The 24,259-nt window shown below is 53.0% G+C and overlaps 1 protein-coding gene across 9 annotated transcripts in view; it reads right to left on the reverse strand.

Annotated features, from left to right (window-relative positions):
• CASZ1 (castor zinc finger 1) overlaps positions 1 to 24,259 on the reverse strand; it is a 193,268-nt gene that overhangs the window by 73,775 nt on the left and 95,234 nt on the right. Inside the window, exon 1 of one of the 9 annotated variants that reach the window (XM_072917490.1) lies at positions 10,829 to 11,000. The exons of 6 other annotated variants lie outside the window; for them this stretch is intronic. In XM_072917490.1, coding sequence (XP_072773591.1) covers positions 10,829 to 10,877 — 49 coding nt within the window. In that variant the 5' untranslated portion in view covers positions 10,878 to 11,000. Of the gene's footprint in view, positions 1 to 10,828; positions 11,001 to 24,259 lie in introns of those variants that run through there. 2 more of the 9 variants (XM_030289236.4, XM_072917493.1) reach the window with 2 other exon arrangements.

Genomic DNA, 24,259 nt, shown 5'->3' on the forward strand with positions numbered 1-24,259 from the left:
CTGCACAGAGAGGGCTGAGGCCAAAACCTGAGAAGAGTGGGTTCTGCCCCTGCCCCAAAGGGCCGCACGAGCTCCAGGAGCCACCCCAAGTCCTATTCTGGGAACGGGAACAGAACACAGAAGGGCCTCCCACTGGCCTTTCGCCAAGGATAAAATTCACCCTTCTGAACACAGGCCAAGATGATCTAAAGTGACTACTGACTTTTGTTGCCCAACTTGAGTCACCTTAAATGGGCCTATTTTTCAAAGTGTCAGTGCTGAGCACAACTTAGAATTGGGCTCTTTAAGATGCCTAATACGACAGGTCCAGTCACTGCTGTAACAAGAAAGACCATTATTCCTCTCTTGTGTGACTTCTTCCAGTCTGCCCAGGCCTTTTATCTTTTTCCCTCTCCCCTCCCTTCTCCTTGTTCTTTTCTTTTTCAGCTTTTTATGAATTTCTGTCAGCTTTCCTCCCTCTCCCCTCCTCAAGGTCATGCAGCTCATTTCCACGTTGAACATTTACTCAGCAAGCCAGGTCCTTTCACAGGCTCTCACCACAAATATGCTTTCTGATAAAGTCTGCAGAAAAGAAACTGTAAAACCCAAAACAATGTCAGAAATTAAAAAAAAACCAAAAAAAACATCCCACTAGGGCCAAACGGGGCTGTGACAGGGCAGACTCTTTCAACAGAAAGAGCCAGCAGGTAAAGCACCCCATTTCATGCAGCTCTGTGACTGTTTTCTTGCTCTCCTTTATAGTTTGCTTTTCTGAGTATTTTTGTTTTGCTGTCAGTGCTGTGCCACTTACATGAGTGGGACTGTTATATTTAACCTCTTTTCATCCACAGTGAAATTCACCCTTATTCACAGGTCAGAATCCTCTCACCCATGGGCACCTGCTCCTTCATGGCAGCGGCCTACCACCTCAAACCCAACATCTCATCATCTAAGTTCCAATGCTGCTTGGCCTCCATGGCCACTGAGAAATTATAGGGAAAAGTATCTTTTGCTGGGTTTTGCCAGCCAGGTCATGGTTTTACACCCAGGAGTTCATCTAGCCCAAAATTTCCCAAAGGAAGAGAGGCCACCATCTTGTTGCTGGCCAAGTCAGTTTTGGGATAACAAGCACATAGTATCAAAAGGCTCACAATGAAAAGCCCACAATGAAAAGCCAGGAATCTGGAGATTCCTCCTAGCAGAAGAGACCCAATTCCCAGTGATGCCATCCACCCTCCACAGCTCTCCCCTGATTTATACTTAGGGCCCAAAAGGCACTTCCCATTCCTGCAGGTGAGCAGCTCCCACCCATGCCCCAACCCACAGAGACCTGGCTGTCCTGTTTCCATGGCATCTGACCTTCTCCTGGAGCCTGCAGAAATATGGCCTTCCATAAACGGGTATTTCCACCTAGGAAAGCCTCAAAGCAGCGCCACAGTACTCCAGGTTTGCTGGCTCGGGCAGCTGGCTGTGAATGCCTCGGTGCAGCCTGTGGGACAGTCAGCCCTGCTTCAGGAGCTGTGCAGGGGAGTAGCACAGCCAACACCAGCAAGAGCAGGTACCTTGGCAAGGGCCATGGCAGAGCTGTTACAGGGACAAGTATTTGTGCCCAGCAGCATCACCAGAACTAAACAGAAAGTTACGAATTTTCAGACAGTCAGAACCCACAAAGAGAATACAGAAAGAGTACACTCTAATTTCGAGTGCTTTTGTCCACTTGCAACTCCACCTCAGTGGCACAGCACTGGGGAGAGCAGCACACTGGTGGCAGTGACACGCCAGCAGGGCAGGGTGGAAAGCTGTGGGATGCTGTAGGACACTTTGTTGGCCATCAGGCCCTTGCAGAGGCTGGGCACGGGGCTGGGTGTCATCACACTGTGCACAGGCTCCTGTGACCCTTCTGTCTCCTGGCACAGCCCGTCTCGTCTCACTGAGTGCTGCTCGCCCTCCCTCCCTCCCAGTGCGCACATGGCTTTAATGTTTTTATTACCTGTTTGACTCGCTGCCTTATTGCTTCTCCTCTTAATGGGGCTGTAACCGTGGAAACGAGGAATAAACGGCCACCAGAAAATGAGATGATTAAACAGGTCACCCTGGCAAAACAAACTCCGTGTTCACACAGCCCAGGCTGCGTGTGCAGTTTCTGTCCAGGGAAATGCAGGTGGGAGAGGGTGGAAGGGCTGGAGCGGGCTCCTGGAACGAGCGCACCAGTGAGAGGTGCCTCCTCAGAGAAGGGTGGTCTCTGCCCAGGAGGAATGGTGCTCTGAGCTTCCCAGCAAAGACACGCAGAAAATGGCAAGGTTTGTTGAGGGAAGATGGAAGACAGCGAGGACAAGACACATCCATGTAACTGGGGAAAAAATAGCAACTATGAAGAGTATCCATAGGCTGGACTGAAAACAAAACCTGAGTCTGAGACAAGCTGGTGTCCTCTGTTGTCCCTGTCTCTGGCATTACCCATGGCTGCCTCACAGCAACTCCCAGGGGAGCACTCCAAGGGAGGCTCCTCTGCTTGCAGCTCTCCAGCTCCCTGTGGCACAGCCCCACCACTCTCCACATCCCTGCTGAAGGGCCAAGCTGCCCTGGTGCTGCCCTGGCAAAGGCACGGCACCGTCCACTCACGCATGGCCAGGAGCACAAGGAGTGGAGGATCTCACACAGCACAAACTTGGCTTTCCCAGAGCCAGATGTGGCCACAGAGGTCCTTTTCTGAAACTGTGCCTGGGAGGAAAGGGACAGGCCATGAGAGCCAAGAGGAAATGACCACAGCCTGGGCTGGTGTCCAGGTCTGAGCAGGTCACCTGTACCAGGGCAGCGATGTTGGTCCACATCAGCGGGACAAGGAGAAGGTGAGGGGCTCCATGTGTTTCCACGCCTCACTGGCTGCTAACATCTGTATGAGATCTCTCAGTCAAGCTGAGAAGTTCAGACTAAATGAGTTTTAGACCAGAATGTTGTTTGTCAAAAACAAATATAAAACCCCAAAATATACACACTGCAATCAAAAAAGCACAATCACAAACCAACATTTAAAGTAGTAGGGATTCTGCCAGAATCCCCATCCTGTCCCAACCTGTCCAAACCCAGACTCATTGGGTGCTGGCAGTCTGGGAAGAGCAGACTTACTCCACCAAGAGCAACAAATTCAGCAGAAGAAATTGGAACGGCAAAGCTTGGCGAGGTAGAGATGTGAGACAACTGCTTGGAGCATACAGGCAAGTGGTTGTGCTTTCTTTCAAAAAAAACCAGCAGGTGGTTTATGAAAAGGGCCCTATTCTTTAGAGTAATTTGAGCCATATTTCATTGTTTGATAGAAAAATCCTAATATTCATGACCTCCTTTAACTGGAAGAAGTTTGCTCATCTGAATATCAGCCCACAGAAAAATGGGAAAATGAAAAATAGAGTAAGACAATGGAAGATGGGGGAAGGAAAGGGAAAGCAAGACAGAATCAAAGACAGAATGGAAGTCCAGGAGAGTGACAAAGAGTGACAGGTCTGTGGGAATATGGAAAGGAAGAAGGACATAAAGGAAAGCTATTTAGTAAGAAAAGTTAAATAGTGCAGCATAAAAAAGGCTGAGAAAAGCAGAGTGAGTGACAGAAAACACAGCAAGAACGAGCAAAGGAGCTTTCCCCTAAAGTTTCCAAGTGCATGGATGAACTTGCAGAACTGGGATTCTTGTCCTACTGAGTTGCAGTTAAAAATATTCACATGCAATCGAGAAGAAAAATCAGACCCTCTTTGCCCAGCCTCTGCTCCCTCACCCTCTTCCAATCCGGTCCTCCTCTGCTAACATCTGCTGCCTGCCTTCGGGACATGCAGATGGTAATTACTCCAGGAGCAGCTTCCTCTCCTCTCCCTGCTTGCAGAGGGCCACTTGGAAGAGCTTCGAGCCATGAAAGATACCACACACACCTTCACAACACATGGCCAGGAGAAGGGCATGTGGGAGCCAGGGCATGCCCAGAGAACTTGATAGCACAGGGGTGGGAGGAGGGTGGGTGAGAAGATGAGATACTTGTCTACAACAAACACCAATAAAACATCCACCTGGTCCAAAGACAGGGGGCCTGGGGAGAATCTGGCTTGAGATGTGGAACTGTTCGTCCTCCTCCAGACAGGGGAAGGGGTGCTGGAGGAGAGGAGTGCTGGGGAAGCACAGCCAGCAGGAGGAGGAGGAGGAGGAAGGCTGCCCTGGGCGAGGCAGCTCAGGGAGTGGATTCATACAGGCATGGAGCTGGCAAACACCAGGCAGAGAGGTGGAGCTGCTTTAATGAGAAGATGCTTCTATGACTCAGGCCTCAAAGGGATTGGTACTTTATTATTTTATTTTTCCATAATAAATTATGCCTTGGGATGCCAGGTCCTGCCGGGTTTTTCTGGAAATACCAGACAAAAGCTGGTGTTGCTACCTGGCTTTTGACAGTTTCCCATGTATGGAAGCTGAAAGCTCCTGGTTCTTCCTCTGCTCTGCCCTGGCCCATCCAGTTTTGGGAGCAGGGCTGACACCACTGCACCATTCCGACAGAACAGCCCAGCTGGAGCTCTTCACCTCCCAGCAGGTCCTGGAGAGGTCCCCTTGCAGGTCCAGGACAACCCACCCTGGATCCGTGGCTGCTGGGATGCCAAACAGGGCAGGCGGGTGCAGGAGCTCCCAGGAAGATCCCGGAAAGCAGGACGGGCTCAGCTCTCCCACACCCCAGCACCCCACCCCAGCTGGAGGGAGGAGCGCTCCTGCCCGACCCCCGCACCCATCCATGGACAGCAGCCAGGCCTCGCTCACTTATCTCCATCCCTGCGCGCCCAGCCCTGGCTCTAGGCTGCACCAGGGAGGATGATTATGCCCACTTTATAGATTAGGAGTTATTCACCCTACACCAAATCCTCAGACTCTGCCATGTTTCACAGACCTGTTCTGGAGCTCTTTGTTAGTTTTAGGCTGAACTTGGCCCTAGTTCAGCTCAGAACTCACGTTACAAAAGTCCCCTGTACTGAGGCTGTGGACCAAGCCCACGCCAACGCCACCATTCGCCCCAGCAGCAGAACAGTGGGGGCTTCACTGCAGACTGGGGGAGCACAGAGACACCCAACACACAGGACAGACACCATACTGGTCTTCTCTTGCTGCCAAGAAGGTTTCATCGTGGCAGCGATGATGCAAGTGCTCAGAACCAGGGCGTTCATCATGGCAATGTCTTGAGAGAGCAGCCTGGGGAACACGAAGTTCAGCACCACCAACACGTGAGTGTCTGGGAGCATGGAGGTGGGTGAGTGTCCGGGGCAGACGTGCGTGTTCAGGACAGAGTGACAGCGATGTAGGTGTTGGGTGTGGGGAACACCTCCAGAAATGTGCCACCGGAGCTTGGTGTTTTTACTGATTTCACAAGAGAGGCTCTGCTAAAATGTCACCTCTCCAAAGCAAAACATGAGCATGTTGGTGAATCATCATTTCACACCCCAAAACCAGGAATGGGTGGCAAAGCTCTCTAGTGAGGCACCAAATCCTCAGGGGATTGTCATAAAATGCACCCAGTGACCTTAGTGTTCCCATCCTTTTCCCTTGTATCTCCTGTTCTCCACCCTCTGCTTTCTCTTGCCAACCTGCATGGGTTGTTCAGCTTTTATTCCAAGCATGAAACTGCCTTAGGACTGGAAGCTTTAAGCAGTTTCCCAGCCTCCAGAAATTTTCTGGTTTTGTTTCTCCATAGCAGAGCAAACAATTGCTTTGGTACCTAGCCACCACACCTAATTCCCAAATGAAACGAGAACTTGGAATTCTTTGGGAAATTTATACAAGAACGTATTTTATGTGAGTGAAACGTATGGTTTTTGTTCACTGTAACCATTTCTTCCTGAAGGGACTTGACAAACTTTTATTTTCTGGAATCATCACATGAAGAAAGATGGAAAGTCCCTTGAGAAAGAGGTGAAGACTGGTGCCAGGTTAACACATTGGAAAGATATGTTGACAGCTGGAGTCAGCCTCAGATCTCTATGGGTGGGCAACAAGGGGCTCCACAGTTTGGGTGAGGGAAAAGCATCACCGTCCCACTCCAAAACACGCTCTGCTCTGCAGGTAAAGCCTGTGCTTACATGGAATAGCAGTCTAGACCCTCACCTGTGATCAGCGCTGCTGCCAGCCCCAACCAGCAGCTCCTGCCAGGGACCAGAAGCCCACCCACAAGAGCTGCACAAAGGAGATGAAGCCCCAGGGCACCAATCCCAGCTGCAGCCCTGCTCTGTGACCATCTGTCAGCCCAAAGATGGGCCCTATCCAGAGAAGCTTTGTGTAGCCCCTGGGCTTTGCCCATCCGGGCATTGCTCTGTCTCCCTGCCACATCCACCCTCTTGCAGCACCCCAGTGACCTGGCCCAGCCCTTCACCCACCTGTGCCCTTCCAGCACCTCAGCACTGTGCACCTTCTACAACCTCAAGCCAGTCCCAGCTGCTGCTCCAGCCTGTGGATCACTGGTCAAGCAGGAATGGGGATTAGAAACCAGCAAGTGTTTCTTTTGTCACCAATTTCTTCCTCCTTCTTCCCTGCGAGCCCTCGGAGACAAAACAGGGAGCAACAAGGTCCTGGTCCAAGCGGCTCTCCATCCTCGAAATGGATTTACCTGTCTCTGAAAGCTGCCTCCATCTCTCACCCCCCATAGCTTTCTCCCTCGGGAAATCAGCCTAAAAGGGGCTAATGGAACAATGTCCCTCTCTCTCCCCCCTCTCATTTTCTCTCTTTTTTTTTATTAGCATTTGTGGAATTTATTCCCAAACTCTCCTAATCTTTCGTACACAACCATTTGATTTGCATAACCCAGCCCCCTCTCATAAAAACTGGCTGCTAGTTTAATTAAAAAATGTAAATTTGCTGTCATCTCGGGGCCTAGTGAATTAGGACGACATCGGCATTTTTTATTGCTGAAGACGTCCAAATTGATCCAGTCCGCACTGAACCGGAGGGGAGGAGACGGGGCCGCGTGGGACTTTTGGCTGGAGGTTCTGCCCCTCCCCTGCTTCCAGCCAAGCCTCCTCTGCCCCCTCTTTGCTTTGCAAAGTGCAGCTGAGGACGAGGCCATTGGTTCTCCCAAACCTCAGCTGGATCGGCTAGCATGGCCTCTGCGGTGTCAGCACTTCTGGGAGCTGAGCCTGGGTGGCACCTGAGCTCGCCAAACCTTGGGAATGGCTGCATCTTCCAACCCTGGCAGGGAGGGAAGGAGCCCGGGTGGAGGTGGGAGATGCAGCACAGGCAATAGGAACCTTCACCTACTACAGGACTTTTCACTACTTTCCAGACACTTTCAACCAACTTTTCAGAGGGTGCCTAAACTGTAGGCTGCACAGCAGCCCAGGGGTACGATTTGATGTCAGAGGGAGAGTCAAAGTGGCCACAAAGGCTCTCGCTGGGAGGACAGCCAAGAGCAAAAAGTGGGACAGAAAAGGCTGTGTAGGCAAAGCCCAGAGATCCAATCGCAGGCTCCGCGTAGAAGTATAAACAGTTTAGCAAAACAGAAAGAGAAACTGATGATATGGAAACTACACATCAAATATGTGATCCTGTCCAGTCGAAATATCTGTACCATTCCCAGCCAGTTTCAGTACAAGCTGCCTCTCCCCCCTGGGACGCTGTCTCAGAGCAGAATGGTGTAGTACCTGTGCACATCAGTGGACCCCACTCTGACAGTGGCACACCTGGTTTAGAAGGACTCAGGAGATCCAGCAGACAGACTACAAGTGAGGAAACAGGAGTTCATCACAGAGATCAACTTTCTGGTCTTTTTGTGAGCTATCTCTCTATAGTGCCAAAGCAGTAGAAACACTCCTGTGGACTTCAAGCAGCTCTGAAGCATGTTCTCCAAGTAATAGCTGGGTGCTGCTTGTTCACACTATGGGGCGGTTAATCCCTATCCTGCTAAACCCTTCTCCCAAGGAAAATCTTCACTTGGTAGGCTTAATCCCTTGAATGCTTTCCACCCAACAAGTATCTCATAGAATTACTGGAAAGGGATACGAACACCCAAACTGCCTAGGAACCTTTTGCAGAGCATGAGCTCAGGAATGACACCAACCTTGACTGAGCCAATGTCTCCCAAACAATCTGGCAAAAAAAAAAAAAAACCAAACAAGTTGTCACCAGCCCAAAGCAGGTGTTTCTATCCACTGGGTGTTTCAAACAACAGCAGTAATTTGACAAAGACACAAAATGACCCTTTGAGTGGGAGATTGGATATTCCTCCACCCATTTCCCATAGGCGTCTTGGTCCTCATTCTGAGGTCAGTTCCTGTAATCTCATACCAAGGATAACTAGGCTGGGGAACAGTTTCCCAAAGGAAGTGACAAGTACCCAGTCAGTCAAGGTATTTAAAACCAGACTCAAAGAAAGTCATATGCAGGGAACATCTCGCCACATTCCTGCACGGATGGACTCAGTCCACAAATTCTTTTCAGCCCTAACCATTATTAACACTTCTGGTCCTAGAAGGCCCATGCAAGGATTGACTGAGCTGAGAAAGCCCTCAGCAAGAGCAGACTGTCAGACCCCACATACACAGTCCCTCTGGGAAAGAAACCCCTCTGGACTTGCCTCTGCCAGCTGGCATCTGGTATGAGCAGCCCTCGGGCACTGCCTCTGGAGAGCCACTGCCGGAGGGCTTGGAGAGAATTCAAGAGGCAGACTGAGGGAGATAAGCTGGCCCAAGTAGATAAGGGTTAGAGGTGGTGATTATGGGGAAGGTCTTTGCCCCAAGATCATGACAAGACGGGTTCACCCACACACAGATCATAATGCTGACTTAAAGAGATCTCCCCGATCCTCATTCCCAGGGCTCACTCCAGGTTCCCACAGTGGAGACCAAACCCCACGGGTTACCTGGGCGCAGCGGTGGCGGGGCTGAGCAGCCACACACAACACCCGTGGGGCGAAGGAGGGTCCCTTTTTTGGGGAGGGGAGGGCGTGGGGCTGGGCAGCCCCGGCTCGGGGGAGCCCCCCGGGGCAGCGGCAGCTCCAGCCGGCAGAGGGCACTGCAGGGCCGGGGCAGGCCCCGCGCGGCCCCGGGCCCTGCTCGGCCTCAGGCCCAGGCCCTGCCCGCCCTGCTCGGCCCCGGCCCCGGGCAGCTCCTGGAGATGGCAGCGGCCTAAATCACTGCTCATCGCTCTTGGAAGCATTCACCCCCCTGCAGTTTCACCACATCCTCGGCTCCCGAGCTGCCCACGCAGCATCCCAGCCTCTTGATCTAGAAGGGAGCAGCCACACGCCCACGGCTGGAGCCAAGAAGAGCTGGCACCTCACACTCACAGGTGGAAGTGGCTCCGGAGCCACTCGGTTCCTGGTATCAATGGTAGAAATAAGTAAATAAATGGAATAAACGATGGCAAAATTATCCTCTCACTCACAATATCAGAGTACATAGTTCAGGCCCAGTCAATCATCAACCAGTTTATTACCATCTTACTCCTTATTAAAAAAAAAAAAAAAACAACACACACTCTCTGGCAGTAATTACCTGGACCACGGCACATTGCCAGCACAGGCCTGTTTGGTTCATTGCTGCCATTTGGTTTTCAAATGGCAAAGAATGGTTTACACCATTTTGGAGGAGCAGGTGTAGTTGTGTTAGCCATTATGGAACCATAGTGGTGGGCCCTGGTCCCAAAGAGGGAGGTAACATCACCTAAGGGATCGATTCCTACCAAACTCTGAATTTGAACATTTTGTCAAATCTAAAAGAGACTGATCCATACGGTCCAAAGATTAGAAAACCCACCAACACTTTGAGGCTTGCAGCTCCTGGCTGCAATCACACGCCAGCCTGATGGAGACCTGTCCATCATCACACCCAGCAGGGCCACCAGCCCAGCCCAGCACCAGGCCGGAACCTACTCCCCATCCTGATACCTGATCAAAAAGCAGTGGACAAGCCACAAAAAGCTACAATCAAAAACACACCCAACCCCAGTATTAGGGCCTGTAATCTAAAACCAAAACATTGCCCCAGCCTGGCCACCTTTCCTCCTCCCTGCATGATGTGAAGGGGTGGGGGAGGTCCCATACACCTCACATGGAAGGACAAAAACAAACCCATCCCAGATATGCCCAGGCTGAATAAAACCAAAAAACAACTCATTAAATGTAATAAGCAGCCTCTTCATCTGACACTGCCTTGTCCCAAATAAATTAAATTCCTTTTCATTTAGGCAGTACAGGAACCTGACAAGCAACCTTTACCACCGACACGCCAGAGCTCAGGAGGGGGGAAAATATGAAAGAGAAAACAACCCACACAACTTACAACAAATACAAAGGCAGAATCATTTCAAAACCCCCATAAACTTCCCCTCCGCATCCTCTCACGGCCAGCCCGCTGCGAGCCCCGCTGCCCCGGCCCGCGGGGGCCGCGCTGCCGGGAAGGACGGACGGAGGGAGCGGAGTCCCCGGCTCACCTCGGCGGGGCCGGGAGAGCGGAGCCGGAGCGGCGGCGGGAGCAACTTCCGTAAAACAAGTGAAAGAAGCAAAGTGAAGGAGTCGGCAAGCCCCCCGCAGCACCGCACCGCGCCGCACCTGGTGCGGCCCCCGCGCCCCGCTCCGCCCGGCCCGCAGCTCTGCACCGCGCACCCGCCCGCCAACAAAAGTTTCGGTGCGGCGGCGGCCCCGCGTTCCCAGAGGCTGCGCTGCCCGCAGCGCCGGCCCCGCGGCCCCGGAGCGCCACGGCCGCGGAGCAGCGGCCGGCGGACAGCGCTCCGCTCCGCACCGCCCGGCGCGGGGGCACCGGCACCAGCGGCCGCACCGAGCGGGGGCTCCGCCGAGGCGGGCGGGGGGCTGGGGGCAGGAAAAGGACAATTGTGCTGTACTTACCATAGTCGGAGAGACGAAAGCCGAATTCACTTAAATAATCAACTTTCATAATACTTAATTAATACCTAATTGCAGCTGATTGCTCCCGAATAACAAGTTGTTTAAAGCACTGATGTCATTGCCGTGCCGGTCCTCCCCGAGTCACTTTGGCAGCGGGGCCGGGGGCGGGCGCGCCGCCGCGGGGGGCGGTGACTGGCGGCCGGCGGACCCGCCCCTCGCCGGGCCCGCCGCCGGGGGCAGGTGCGGGGCCGGGCCGGGCCGGGCCGGGCCGGGAGCAGCGGGACAGCGGCGCGGGGCTACCTCGGGCGGAGCCGGAGCGCGGCCCCCGCGCAGCCCGCGGCGCTCCCGGCACGGCGGGGAAGCAGCGCGGGGCTGCCCCGCACGCACGGACCGGCCTGGCCGCGCTGTCCCGCAGCCATCGCCGCCGGCCGCCGCCGCCACCCGCCCCGCGGCCGCGGCGCTGGCTGCTCCGGCAGCCCCGGAGCGGCGGGGACGGAGCTGCCGGCGCGGAGCAGAGCGCAAACCACGAGGGGATGGAGAGGGGGGCGTACGGGACCGGACGAGCCGCAGCGGTGCCCTGGGTACCGGGCACGGCGGGCTGCCCCGCACCGCCGTCCCACGCGGGTCCCGGCTCGGCCGTGCGCTGCGGAGCGCGCTCCGAGCAGCGCTGCAGCCCTCGGGGCACTGGTGGCCGCCACCTGCGGGTCTCACAGCCCTGGACGCATCTTGCCCTCGGGAAGATCGCGGCACTCTACCCTGAACGCCGGGGCCACGGGAGGCGGGGGGAAGGGGGCCCTTTTGCGGTGAATTTCCTCATTTTTTTTGGCTTTATTTTTCTAAGTAGCAAAGAATGCGAGGGAGGTTCTGAGAGGCGTGTTGGGTAAACACAGATATAAGCCTCTTTCTTTAAAACAAACGAGCAGATTATTTACCTGATTAAATAGGTATTTTGAGCAGGTTGTAGGCTGTTTTTGTGAACACACCACGTTTGGCTCCAGGATTTTGGCAGAGCTCGGTTCCTCACTGGCGCTCACACAGAGCTGCCTGTGGACTTACCAGCTCTTAAATCCTTTTTATAAGCAGAACTTAATGTGCTTTCCAAAGGAGGCCAGCATCATTACCCCACTAGGGATGGGGAAACTGAGGCACTAGTGAGGGAAGTGACTCGCCAGAAGTGGCTGGACAGGTTAGTCACAGGGCTGGAAGGAGCCCAGGTGTGTTTGGCTCCATGCACCAGGATGTGCTGCACCCAGATAGTGTCCTGAGCCCAGAGACGCAACACAAACTGTAGCTCCTCACCTCAGCAGTGCTGCATTTGCATGGACAAAAACGCACAGGCAGCAATGCAGGCCAGAGGGCAGGGAGAGGGAAGAGGAGAGGGGAGTCATTTGTGGAAACCACAAATATTCTGGCTCCTCTCAGTGAAAAATCTAAACAAAGTCTAGTGAAATGGAGCCACCCAGGGACCTTCCAAGCTAGGAAGCACGTGGGGACAACAGTGTCAAGCAGGAGGCAAGTGTGCCCTGCCTGGGGACTGCCCAGCCAGGCAGCACTGCTGAACAGACCCCTGTATGGGACTCACCTTCCACCTGGTGCAGCCAAGCTCCTGCTTTATCAGCACCGCCCGACTTCCCCACTCACTGGTTTCTAACCACACCATCAGCACTGTCACCCCGTGCTGCCTTTAAATCCCTGCCTGTCTGTGCCTCACTTGGCCCCAGCGCAGGCACCAGCCCAGCCGACATCACCCACAACCCTCAGCAGAGCCTGTCCTGGTCCCTCCACCTGAGTCAGGCACTACAGCACCTGCCAAGGATTATCCCACCCTGCGAAGTCATGGACAGAACCAGAATTGTCTGTGCTGGCTCTGTAATAGCTCAGTTTGGATTCAACACTTCCTTCCAGGTTTGAGTTTGCTGACAGGTCCCATAAGTTCACTGCACTTTATGTCAGATATCTTCATTTTTGCTTCTCCTATGAACCTAATATTTAAGGAGTGGGGGTTCTGCTCACCACCACTGTTCCCTGAGAGTCTGGGCCCCCGCTGGATCTCCAGTTCCTCACAAAGAGGAACACACTTTCCAACATGGATATGTTACTACGCACACACAGCCCCACAGACCCTCTGAACATACCTGTTCTTCTACGTGCTCTGAGCTGAGCACGTTCACACATCAGTATACAAATGTTCCCCACCCCTCCCATCCCAGCATGCACACGCAACATGCATATGCCCTCCACAAAGAAAATGATACTCTGTGCTCACTGACATTCAAATACACACATATCCATGCACCATGACACACACGAACTCACACACACAACCTAAATACACCTGGAGGATCCCCTCCACAGACTTCCCACTGTCCCTCCCACTCCTCCTTGCAGGAACAACTTGCCAAGGTGTTTTTTCAGGTGAAATCCACGCCCTGCAGCTGATGCAATGGCAAGGCCTGATTTCCTATCTCAGCAATCTCCTGTCACAGGATCGGGTTTTATTTCCCCATACTCCCTCCTTTGCCTCTTACCCAAGGAAAGTTGGTTCTTTCCTCTCTCTGTCTCTGAAGCTTTCTGCTCCTGTGCTGCTGATAAGGGCAGCACCTCCCCTCCCTCCCTTACCCCTTTCAGGGTATGGATCCACTCAGGAAAAGCTGCCTCTGACCATGCCCTGGCATGAAAAGGCTCCCGGAGCCCTGCTCTGCAGAGCACACAAGGGAAGGCAGCACCCCTCACTCTGCTCTGAACTTTGCCTCCGTGCCATGCGAGAGCCGCCCCATCGGCTCCAGCCACATCTGCCCTTCCGCGGCAGGTGAAGAGATCTCTGTGTGTCTCCTTCCACCCTCCCAGGGGCATGAGGAGCTCTTGGTAATTAATGTTTGCCAGGTGCTCAGAGATCCTCACATGAAAAGTGCAATGGGAGGGGGAAGGATGATTAATTTATTATTATTACAGTTTAATGCTTTCCCCGCAGACAGTGTGCCAGGGCTGAGCAGGGGGTGAGTCACACTGAGATGTGGGACATCCCCCTTTTTGTGTCTCTTCTACCTTTGTTTTTTATGCTTAGCCCATTTTCTTGGCAGTTTCTCCCTCCTTAGCTGGAGCTGGCCTGGGGGCCTGGGACTGTGCTCTGGATTCATGTGGGATCAGGGCGCTGGCTCTCAGATTGCAGGCTGGAGATCTGGCAGTACTGTGCCCCTCCTGCTCCTGCTTGGGGAGTCTATTAGGCAAATGCTCCTGCCCTATTTCTGTAATTTTGTTTGATTTCTGTTTCGTCAAGGGAGGTGCCCAGAGGCCTCAGGGCCTGGGCGGCAGGAGCAGACAATCCATGCTTTCTTTCCCTTTCCTTCTCTTTCCCTTCTTCCTTCTCAATTCAGTTTCAATCACATTATTGGCACATGGCTCCCAGAACCCCTTGCCAAAGCAGCTGTGCTAAGTCTCAGCGTGCTGGGGAAGGCTCTGCTGGGAGCAATTCTTCCATTTACTGTTCCTTTGGCCTCCAACCGTTCGACACCACGTCCCCACCATGAAGCTGCTGCTTTTCCAGGCACCCCACAGCTTCCAGCATCTGCTGGAAGCCAACGCTGCTCATCTCTTGACCACTGCCCAGAGGGAATGACTGTACTGGGAACGGGCCATACGGCACTGAACGTACACGGCATGTGCTCCACAGGGGCCCAGGAGGACTTGGGGGGAAGGAGTGGCAGGGGTTTGAATGCACTAACAATTAGTTACAATTTACTGCAGCAATTAAAAGTGCAGCCTGGGGATTCCAGGGTGAGGAGGTAAGGGCATAGCTGTACCCAGGCAGCAGGTCCAATAGGGAAGGTACCTGGCACTCAAAAGCAGGTGCTTCGCCTGCAAAACCAGCAAATACAACTCTGAGCCATCCTGAACCCCACAAAGCCCCTGAGCCTGGGCTTGGCAAAGCACACAGCTGGGATGGGAACCTGCTGCCCAAGGATGGGTCCCAGATATTTCTGCATCGCATGGGGCGAGCGCAAACAGAAACGGTGATTTCCATCCAGAGGATCTGCAAGCCAGCTTGTGTTCCTGCAGAGACAGGGAATTAAAGTGTGAGCACACGCCATGTGCACACACACGGAGTCATGGAAATGCACAGACACAGGAAGACCTGTGCATGGTCCTGCAGCAGCCAGGACAGCGCCGGACAGCATCCGTGTGCCCGGCACAGCATCCGTGTGCCCGGCACAGCATCTGTGTGCCCAGCACAGCATCTGTGTGCCCAGCACAGCATCTGTGTGCCCAGCACAGCATCTGTGTGCCCGGCACAGCATCCGTGTGCCCAGCACAGCATCCGTGTGCCCGGCACAGCATCCGTGTGTCCGGCACAGCATCCTTGTGCCTGGCACAGCATCCCTCTGCCTGTCACAGCATCCCTGTGCCTGGCACAGCATCCCTCTGCCTGTCACAGCATCCCTGTGCCTGGCACAGCATCCCTCTGCCTGTCACAGCATCCCTGTGCCCGGCACAGCATCCGTGTGACTGTCACAGCATCCGTGTGCCCAGCACAGCATCTGTGTGCCCCCGACAGCACAGGGATCCCACTGTGTGCTTGGCACAGCATCCATGTGCCCCCGAGGGCACAGGGACACTGCCGGGCAGGGCTGTCACTGAGTGCCCTGTGGCACAGGGACACCACCAGGCAGGGCTGTCACTGAGTGCCCTGTGGCACAGGGACACCACCAGGCAGGGCTGTCACTGAGTGCCCTGTGGCACACACTGCCGGGCAGGGCTGTCACTGAGTGCCCTGTGGCACATGGACACTGCCAGGCAGGGCTGTCACTGAGTGCCCCGTGGCACAGGGACACTGCCAGGCAGGGGCTGTCACTGAGTGCCCCGTGGCACACGGACACTGCCAGGCAGGGGCTGTCACTGAGTGCCCCGTGGCACACGGACACTGCCAGGCAGGGCTGTCACTGAGTGCCCTGTGGCACAGGGACACTACCAGGCAGGGCTGTCACCGAGTGCCCCGTGGCACAGGGACACTGCCAGGCAGGGCTGTCACTGAGTGCCCTGTGGCACAGGGACACTGCCGGGCAGGGCTGTCACTGAGTGCCCCGTGGCACACGGACACTGCCAGGCAGTGCTGTCACTGAGTGCCCTGTGGCACAGGGACACTGCCGGGTAGGGCTGTCACTGAGTGCCCCGTGGCACACGGACCTGGCACAGCCCCGCTGATGCCCGGCTTTGCCCCCCGGGACCCTGGCACGGGGCCGGGGCTGCGGGAGCAGCGGCGGGCGGTAAGTGTGAGGCAGACGCAGCGATTGCATTACTGAAGGAGCCCGGGCTGGCAATGCCGAGCTATCGTCCCTGTAATCCTGTTAGCCAGCAATCTCCATTCCGAAAGAGCTTCATTTCTTTGTGAATATTTGTAAACTAGATATCTAATGGAAAATTATAGGAAAATTATAGTGAAATTCATGACGAAGAAATCCGATTAGCCCTAATTCAATTATGCCATCTTAGCCCACACAGCACATTTCCCATTTTTTTCCCATAAATACCAATGCCAGGGGTCCGGGTAATCAAATAAAATTGAAAATCATCTTCCCATTAAATTCAATTAGCTGCAATTTCTAAAGCCTATCAGAGATTTTAATTACTAAATTATAAAATTCTCCAATGCTAAATTGAAACTAAAAAAATTGCACATCCTTATATTTCAGAAGAAAAAAACCCAGCAGAAACCTTGAAAAATACCCTTCTCCTCCCATCAGCATCCACGTGAACACGGGTCTGGGCAGGCTTCACCAGAGAAATGAGTGTAAAGGGACATAAACCAGGCCTAGGAAAGAAGGTGGCTACCTCTGGGAGACAGCGTGTGGCTATCAGCTGAGATTCAAACCTAAAATCCAGCCCTAGTTCAGCTGAGCTGGGTTGGAAGAGGGAAGGGGAGAGGCTAGCAGGCTGAGCAGTGTCTTTCTCCCTTTTCCCACACGAGCTCCTCGGTTCTGGCAGGTTTTCTGAGCTGCTGTGCCAGGCACCAGTGACAAGCCACCGTGCTCCTGCAGCTAGTCAAAGAGCCGAGACTTTCTAGGAGCTGGAACGAGCTTTGCCTGTAAATGGGCTCGGGAGGCAGTCCCTGGAGTCTCCCTGTGCCAGAGCCAGGGCAGGAGAGCTGCTGATGCCCAGAGGGAAGCAGGAGGGCAGATGCTAGCTTTGTGCTTCTGATAAAACTTCTTGAATAATGGCCGTGCAAGCCTGGTCCTGACACTGAATTAAGGGAAGCTGGAGCCCTCAGCAAACTGATTTAGCTTGAAGCACCGCTTCAGCAAACACGTGGGATGTTCCAGAGGAGGGGGATATAATCACCCTTCCCTGATAGCACAGGGAACTCTTGGAGTTCACAGAGGCACCAGGCAGGCAAGCCCATCCCTAAACTGTTCTTTATTCAACAACTAAACCAAGCAGGCAAACGGGGAAACCAACAAAGCCTGTGCCTACAGATGCTCTCTTCCAGCCCTGCTTCTCTGGGGACCAGCATGGCACAGCGAGGTGTCCAGGGGCAATTAACTGTGTGAACAAGCAGTGGGAGGAGAAGGGAAGCTCAGCTCTCCAGTTACAATACCTGACCCTCCACGAGGCATCAAGAGTAAGGATTTTCTGACACTGCTTTTATGCCAGAGAGCACTTTTGCATGGTACCCTAAAGGGTTTATTCACGTGCTAACATAAACGAAGCCAGTTTGTTCTCACAGCTCTAAAGAGAAGCTCAGGTTGCCCTGAACCAGGCCGATACTTGGTTTAATTTACTGGGCACCCGAAAGTTGCCAGCAGGGAGTTGCCCGCAAACAGAACAACAACAAAAAAGTTAATGATCTGGGCTTTTTCTTTAATAAATAGGCAAACTGGCTGAGCCGGATTGTTGGCTGGGATTCGTCTCCCCTTTATCACCCTGGAGCTTCTGTGACACATTCTCCAAATCATCAGCATTTTGCAATTTGAGGTCGTTACCAAATAGTATTTTTTTGCCAAGGAAGGGAGAAAAATAAATTAATAATTAAGAAGCCCAAGCAGGGAGAGGCTGTGGGTTGAATGGCGCTGCCACCTCCGCGGGGATTGCTCAGGCACCTGGCAGCCTGCCCAGCGCGCACCTTGGTCGCTGTCTCACCCTGGAATGTGGTGCTGGCACCCAAGTGCTACTTGATTTTACTATGAATTAATCAAAGTCTCTTTTCCAAATGTCTAACACTAAATCACCACTGGCTGAGCTTCAAATGCAATTCCCTGTTTCAGGGATTTGGTGCAAGATTACCAGCTCCAGGTGAAGAGCTGAAGGGGGTTTCCTTTCTGCACATCTCCTGGTTCTCCAAAACATCAGCCTCTCCCAGCTGGAAGGAGAATAGATTTCCCACAAGTCTTCTCCTGCTCAGATCAGGTAACCACACAAGACATCCAAGATATGCTGGGATAAATCCATCTGTGCTGCCTGACTGGAGTGTAGTTACACCAAAAAGGAATTTGGTGTGACTGGGAGCTGACACAGGCAGCAGAGCACTGCACTGGCAGCTTGGGTGTGCCCGTGACCCCGTGTTTATGGAGCTGTGGAAGCATCTCCACACACAGAGATGTGTGGCAGCCTGCATGGGTATGGCTGTCTGCACATCTGTGCACATGGATGTGCATGGCCTTGTGGCACTGCATGGGCACATGTGTACAGGGCTGTGCAGCCAGATGTGGCTGCCCACAGACATTCTCTGAGGGTGTTCTTGCCACGTTAATGTGTGCTTGTCTCATTTGTCTCCGAACTCGTAGTCCTGAGCACCTTCCCTGTTCTGTCCAGCCCCACAGAAGGCACTTTGCCACGGCTGATGATCTGGATGGCATCAGCACATGTCCTTGCACCACTCCCCGAGCCACGGGCGAGCTGTATTCCCCTCTCCACACTCCGCCTGTCTCAGAGCCCTTTCATATTTTCAGTGCTCACTAGACCGTGAATTCACCTTCATACCAGTTACAGGGTTATTTAGCTTCTCCTGACACTGATAAGCACCAAACTTTCACTGGCAGCTCAGCTCTCTCCAAAGAGACATGCAGCACTCCTCTCTCCCATGGTGCCCCCACCCATGCACACCCACCAGGAGCACGGGGGCAGATGCCCTGGCAGGACACAGCACCTCAGCACCCACCCACCAGCCACAGCCACTTATCCCCAACCTTTATCTACACTGTGAAAAAGAGGAACAGAGCAGAAGAGTTAAAAACTGGATGGAAAGAATAATATAGAGGAGAAGGGAAGAGAGAGACAGAAGGGGGAAAGGGTGATAAAGCAATACCAGTACAAACAGAGGAGGAAACCCCCCTAGGACAACAGAGAAAGGATCTGGGAGGGAGGCAGGAAGAACACAGGAATACACAGTGGGGTTTTCCCCCTGCATACCCCACAAAGCAACACTCCAGCAGTTGACACCAACCTATTCCACAGCTCTTCCTGAAATCTTAGGGATAAACTGGACAGCCTTTATACAGCAGCTGGACTAGCTGTGCATGGGCTAGGGCACTGCCAAAGAGTAATGAGGATGATCGGCCTGTATGGGAAACATGGGATTGCCCCCAGGGTGCCCAAGGCCAGGAGAATGCAGAAAACCCCAAACAGGAGGATGAAGCCTCTCTGCAGGGCCAAGCACAAGGAAGGTCAAGTCTGTCCCTCCTCCTGTCACAAGGAAACTCTACTCTCTTTTGTTGGCCCAGAACCACCTCTGCCACTCACCCTCCCACTGGCTCTGAGCCACTGTTGCCTGTTCCCCCTACTGCAGATCTGTAAGGCACCTTTCCCCTGCCACAGCCCCATCTCTTGGCATCGTGTCCTAGGCACAAGGCCTTGCTGCTCCCCCCTGGCTACGTGGGCTTGCTCCCTAGTCCCTGCACCTTGCCATTCTGACTGAACAATTCCCAGCTGAACAAGTGCTGCAGTGGCATTTCACTCTGAAACCAAGCATGTGCTGACAGCGAGTGGCATCCCCAAGAGCTCCTGCCTGGCCCCCAGGGCTGTGCAGGGCCAGACACTGTTGACGAAGGGCACAAGTTGCTGCAGTTTGTGGTACCTCTTCCCACAGGCGTGGCTCCCCTGGCTCTGCCCCAAGCTGTGCCTGCAGCAAGTCACCCATCCCACTGTGGCCACCCCCATGTCCCATTCCCCCATCAGCTGCCTGGAGCAGACTGACCCCATATCCCAGGAGACCAAATCCCTCCTTCTCTGGCCCAGGGATTTCATCTCCACTGTAACAAAGAGCTCAAAGCGGGGACCTCGTTATGTTCCCACAGTTGTGGGGTAAGGATAAACACAATTTCTGTCACTCCCCCAAGTGTGCAATGATATGTTCCCACGAGCACAGGCTGTGCACAGATACAGATCTGCACACACAACATGGAATAGCGTGGATCTGGATAGGGAGCTGGTAGGGGGACAGAGCTGCTCTTGTCCCTGAGGCAGTTGTTGCTGACTTCACCTAACACCAGAGCCTGCAATAAAGACAGAACTGGTGTCACTTTTGGGGTTGTTTGGGGCAAAGCCAAGAGCTGGATTTGATGACTCCATGTGGATCTCTTCCAGCTCAGGATATTCCATCACTTTGGGTTTCTACGATTCTGTGAACTGCAAGAGCCCAAAATGATGAGAACAGGATGGACCAAAGCAGTAGCCCTGGCACAAGTTTATCACAGCCAAACACTTTTGGCACAAATTCTTCACACCCAAACACTTTCCCCTGTCCTCCAGCTTCTTCGGGATGGTTCCTACCACTGGAACCTCTGCTGGCTTTGCATGGCCATCCTACAAAGGCAGATCTGTGGAAAGACAGCAGAAACACCCCTGCTGCCTCACCTGCCCTGGGAGCACACCCCAAGGCTCCTGCTTTCTCCGTCTCACCAGGAAAAAAAAAAAAGCTCTGTGCAAATAATAGATCAATAGAGCCCCCGCCTCTTCGGAAGGAAAACAAACACCCGGATCACCGCAAATTAGAGAATGTTTCGCTTCACTTCATCCAAACAGGCTGACAATTTTTTTGGGTTGTTGCCACGGTGACAGAGTAACACAGCATTCAGCCTGTTGCAGAACAATCAATTAAGTTAATGCCTCGGAGCGCCTGTTTACCCTTCCATTTAGGAGGTGCTGCTCTCCCTCACGCTTTCTCTCCAGCTTGTTTCAGATTTCTCATCCTTTGCTTCCTGCTTCTAGTTCTTCTTTATTTAACCTTAAAAAAAGTCCCTACCCTAACGACCTTCTGGCTTATGAGGAGCCTCACACTTTTTGGAATGATTGCCTGGAATAAAGTTTTTCCTCCCTTTGACTCCTGTCATTTCATGTTCCTTCCTGGAAAAACTGGGGATTTACCTTTACCTTGCACAGTACAGGCCCTGCCCGCTCCTCCTGGTGTGTTAGGAACTTGCCAAGTTTCTACAGGCCAGCTCTCAACATCCCCTTGGGAGAGTGGGTATCTTCACTGCTTCTAGCAAGATGAAGTAACCTGAACTAAAGACCTATGAACTGATCAGCAATCCTTCCACTATTGCTGTTTTTTACACTGTGAGCTGTAACCATAAATGAAGAACCATCTTGTGCTAAATGCTATCTGAAAAGGAGAACTACAAAAGGGCCTTATAAGACTCCAGGTCTCATCCTGTGGTCCTTGTCAAATGGAATTCCAAAATATTTGCTTACATGATTTTAGCTTAAGCAAAACTCAACCTAGTGCTCAAAGCATTGTGCTGAACTGAGCCTATGGCAAGAAGACTTTAAAGGGGGCACCATGGCCAGGAGACTATGGCAGATCCATCATTCCAATCCTTTATAACAAAGGATGCCAAAACACCTCCTGGCTGTGCCCCGACCACCAGCAGTCTGCCAGGCCTTTCAGAGGCTCACATGCTCTTGGGCTACTTATCTTGTGGGTTTGTTCCTGCCTCACAGGCAGTGTGAGCAGTCACACTTGGCTGTGTAGATTCACTGCCTGTCTGCAGCCACTTTCTCATCCCTTGCCCAGTGAGCAGCAATTATTGCCCTCCATCTTCCCCAACCCTCCTGCCCTCCTCCTTCCCCAACCCATCAAATCAACACCTCCAACATCCTGGGTGAAAATGAGGAATCAGAGAGTGAAAGATCTATCCAAGGCCAAGCCTGAGATATAATTCAGGGCTTCTGTCTCCTGATCTCTCTGCACCTTGGTGCCTGGTCTTTCTCATCAACACAATATTCCTATGCTTTTCTTTGAAATCTGAGGAAAAGTGTCCATCTCCCTTGTATCCTCATCCTAAAGGAAAAGGCAGATGCAAGCATGATGTGAAAACAGGAAGATTCCGTGATACTGTCTTCTCATCCTGCCACTAGCAACAAGTGCCTAAATGCAAAGCGTACATTAATTTAGTATTGAACAGATGGAAGAAAACTGTAGACCAAGCAGATACAGAGGAATGGTGCTCAAACACTAGGAAAAATTACAGTAATAGGTCAAATATAACATCTCCTCCCTGCTTCCCAAGCCGGATCCTTTTTCAAGGACTCCACTCTCAAGGGCTAACACAAGCCTGCTCAGGGGGAGCGCTGAGGCCAGGTCTGCACGGGCTGCAGGACAGCCATGCCCCAGGTCCCCCTGGTCCACTCCTCTCCCCCTCCCAGAGAAGTTGTCAGCAGAACCTGTTGGAGCAGGGGCTCGTTGACTGCTCCCTGTCCATTACAGCCCGGATTATAAGCATATTGCACAGTGCTCTCTGCACGGTGCTGGGGAAATCCAATACGCTGAAAGGTTAATGCAATCAATTAGGGTGACAAGGAAGTAGAGTAAAGCCTTCTGAGTAGATGAAAGGGAGAGAGAGATGGAGACAGGGAAAAGCAAAGAGAAGCAGGGGGGAGCAAAGAGTGGGAGGAGGAGAAGGAGGAAAGATGGTATACAGGATTTGTGCTGTGGACCTCAGGGTGCTGGTGTGGCCAAGGGCACCATCCTGCTCCAGCATGGATGGGGTGGTGTCATTCACAGAAGCAAGGCAGGCCAACATAAACTCCCTGTTTATGGCTTTTCCTGCCATCTCCTGCAGAATGTGGAACCCTGCTCAAACTGCAGCTGCCCAGGTTGTCCTGCCATCAGCCTGCTCCCTAAGGGTGATCACCGGGGACTGGCAAAAGTTCCTGTATCCTTCCTGCCCAGGTACCCAGAAGGCATGAAAGAAACTTATTGGGTTTGCAAGACAAAGGATCTCAGCAAGCCATGGGGAAGCATCAAGGAAGGAGAAAGAGGGAACAGGAAGGACAAAGAGAACTTCTGCCTGTGTACATCCATCCTGCACACAAAGGTAAGGGTGAGCACCATCTCTCTGTAGACTTCCTAGTTAGGTACTGGTCATCACCACTGGCCATTTCCCTGCACCTCTCCCTGTAAAGACATTTTTCTAGACAATCATATTTATCTATCCTTCCCAACATCTCCCCTCGTGTCTGTACGCATCTGTAACTTAGGTGCTCTCTTACTTTTCCAGCCTCCTTCCCAATGTGTCAGCCTGGGCTCTGCTGCAAGGCCAGAGGACAAGCCCCAGCCAGCACCTGGCTGCAGACACTTTGATGAGGGTGTTTTGGCACTCAGGCCCCCAGCACAGCATGGAGATCCCAGTGCCATAACGTACATCCTGCTGCTCTGTCCAGCATGGCACAGGCCTCCCCCGGGGCATTCAGCTCAGGGAGGAGCCCCATCCTTCCCCTCCGGCCCCGAGCCGCTGCTGGCTGGCTGAACTCCTGCTCTCTGACCCCCGAGCAGAGCAGTACTTCATTAACCTGGGCTGACAGGTCAGCGAGCACAGCCCTTTCCTACCACGGCTCCTGCTTGGGCACAGCTCAGCCAGGGAGAACGTGACACCAGCTCATTAGAACAAATTATTACTCTATAACCCCTGCTGCAATGTCCCTTAATATGCCTATTTAGCAAGAGACAAGTCCTGGTGGGCTCCTCGGCATTAAAACAACCTCACAAATCACCAGAGGCACAAGCACCATGATCTCTGCTTCTGGGGGTGGAGAGAGGGCAGCAGTTCTTTGGGTGGGTGCTGGAGGGGTGCAGAGTCTCGGGCTTTTCACCTGCAGCAAAACGAAGCTCCAGATATTGCTGGGGGATGTTCTGCAGGCAGGGAGTTTCCATCTGGCTGTGGCTCACTGTGCTGCCAAACATGCCCAAGCTTCAGCACAACAAAGTGCTGTTCCCTCATTGAAATCCACTGAGGAAATGTTCTGGGATGCCCATTAAACTGTTGGGCCTGTTTTTCTCTGCCTTATCTCTGCCTAACTCTGCCCTCAGCACTACCATCAGTGTCACATTCCATGTTAGACCTACAAGATTTAAATGTTTCCCTGGGATATACATAAAGTCAGTGTCTGGCTTTCAAAATCCATCTACAACACTAACCCTATGTGCTCACTCCTTCAGGTTAA

This window comes from Taeniopygia guttata, chromosome 21 (genome assembly GCF_048771995.1).
Source record: "Taeniopygia guttata chromosome 21, bTaeGut7.mat, whole genome shotgun sequence".
NCBI lineage: Eukaryota > Metazoa > Chordata > Aves > Passeriformes > Estrildidae > Taeniopygia > Taeniopygia guttata.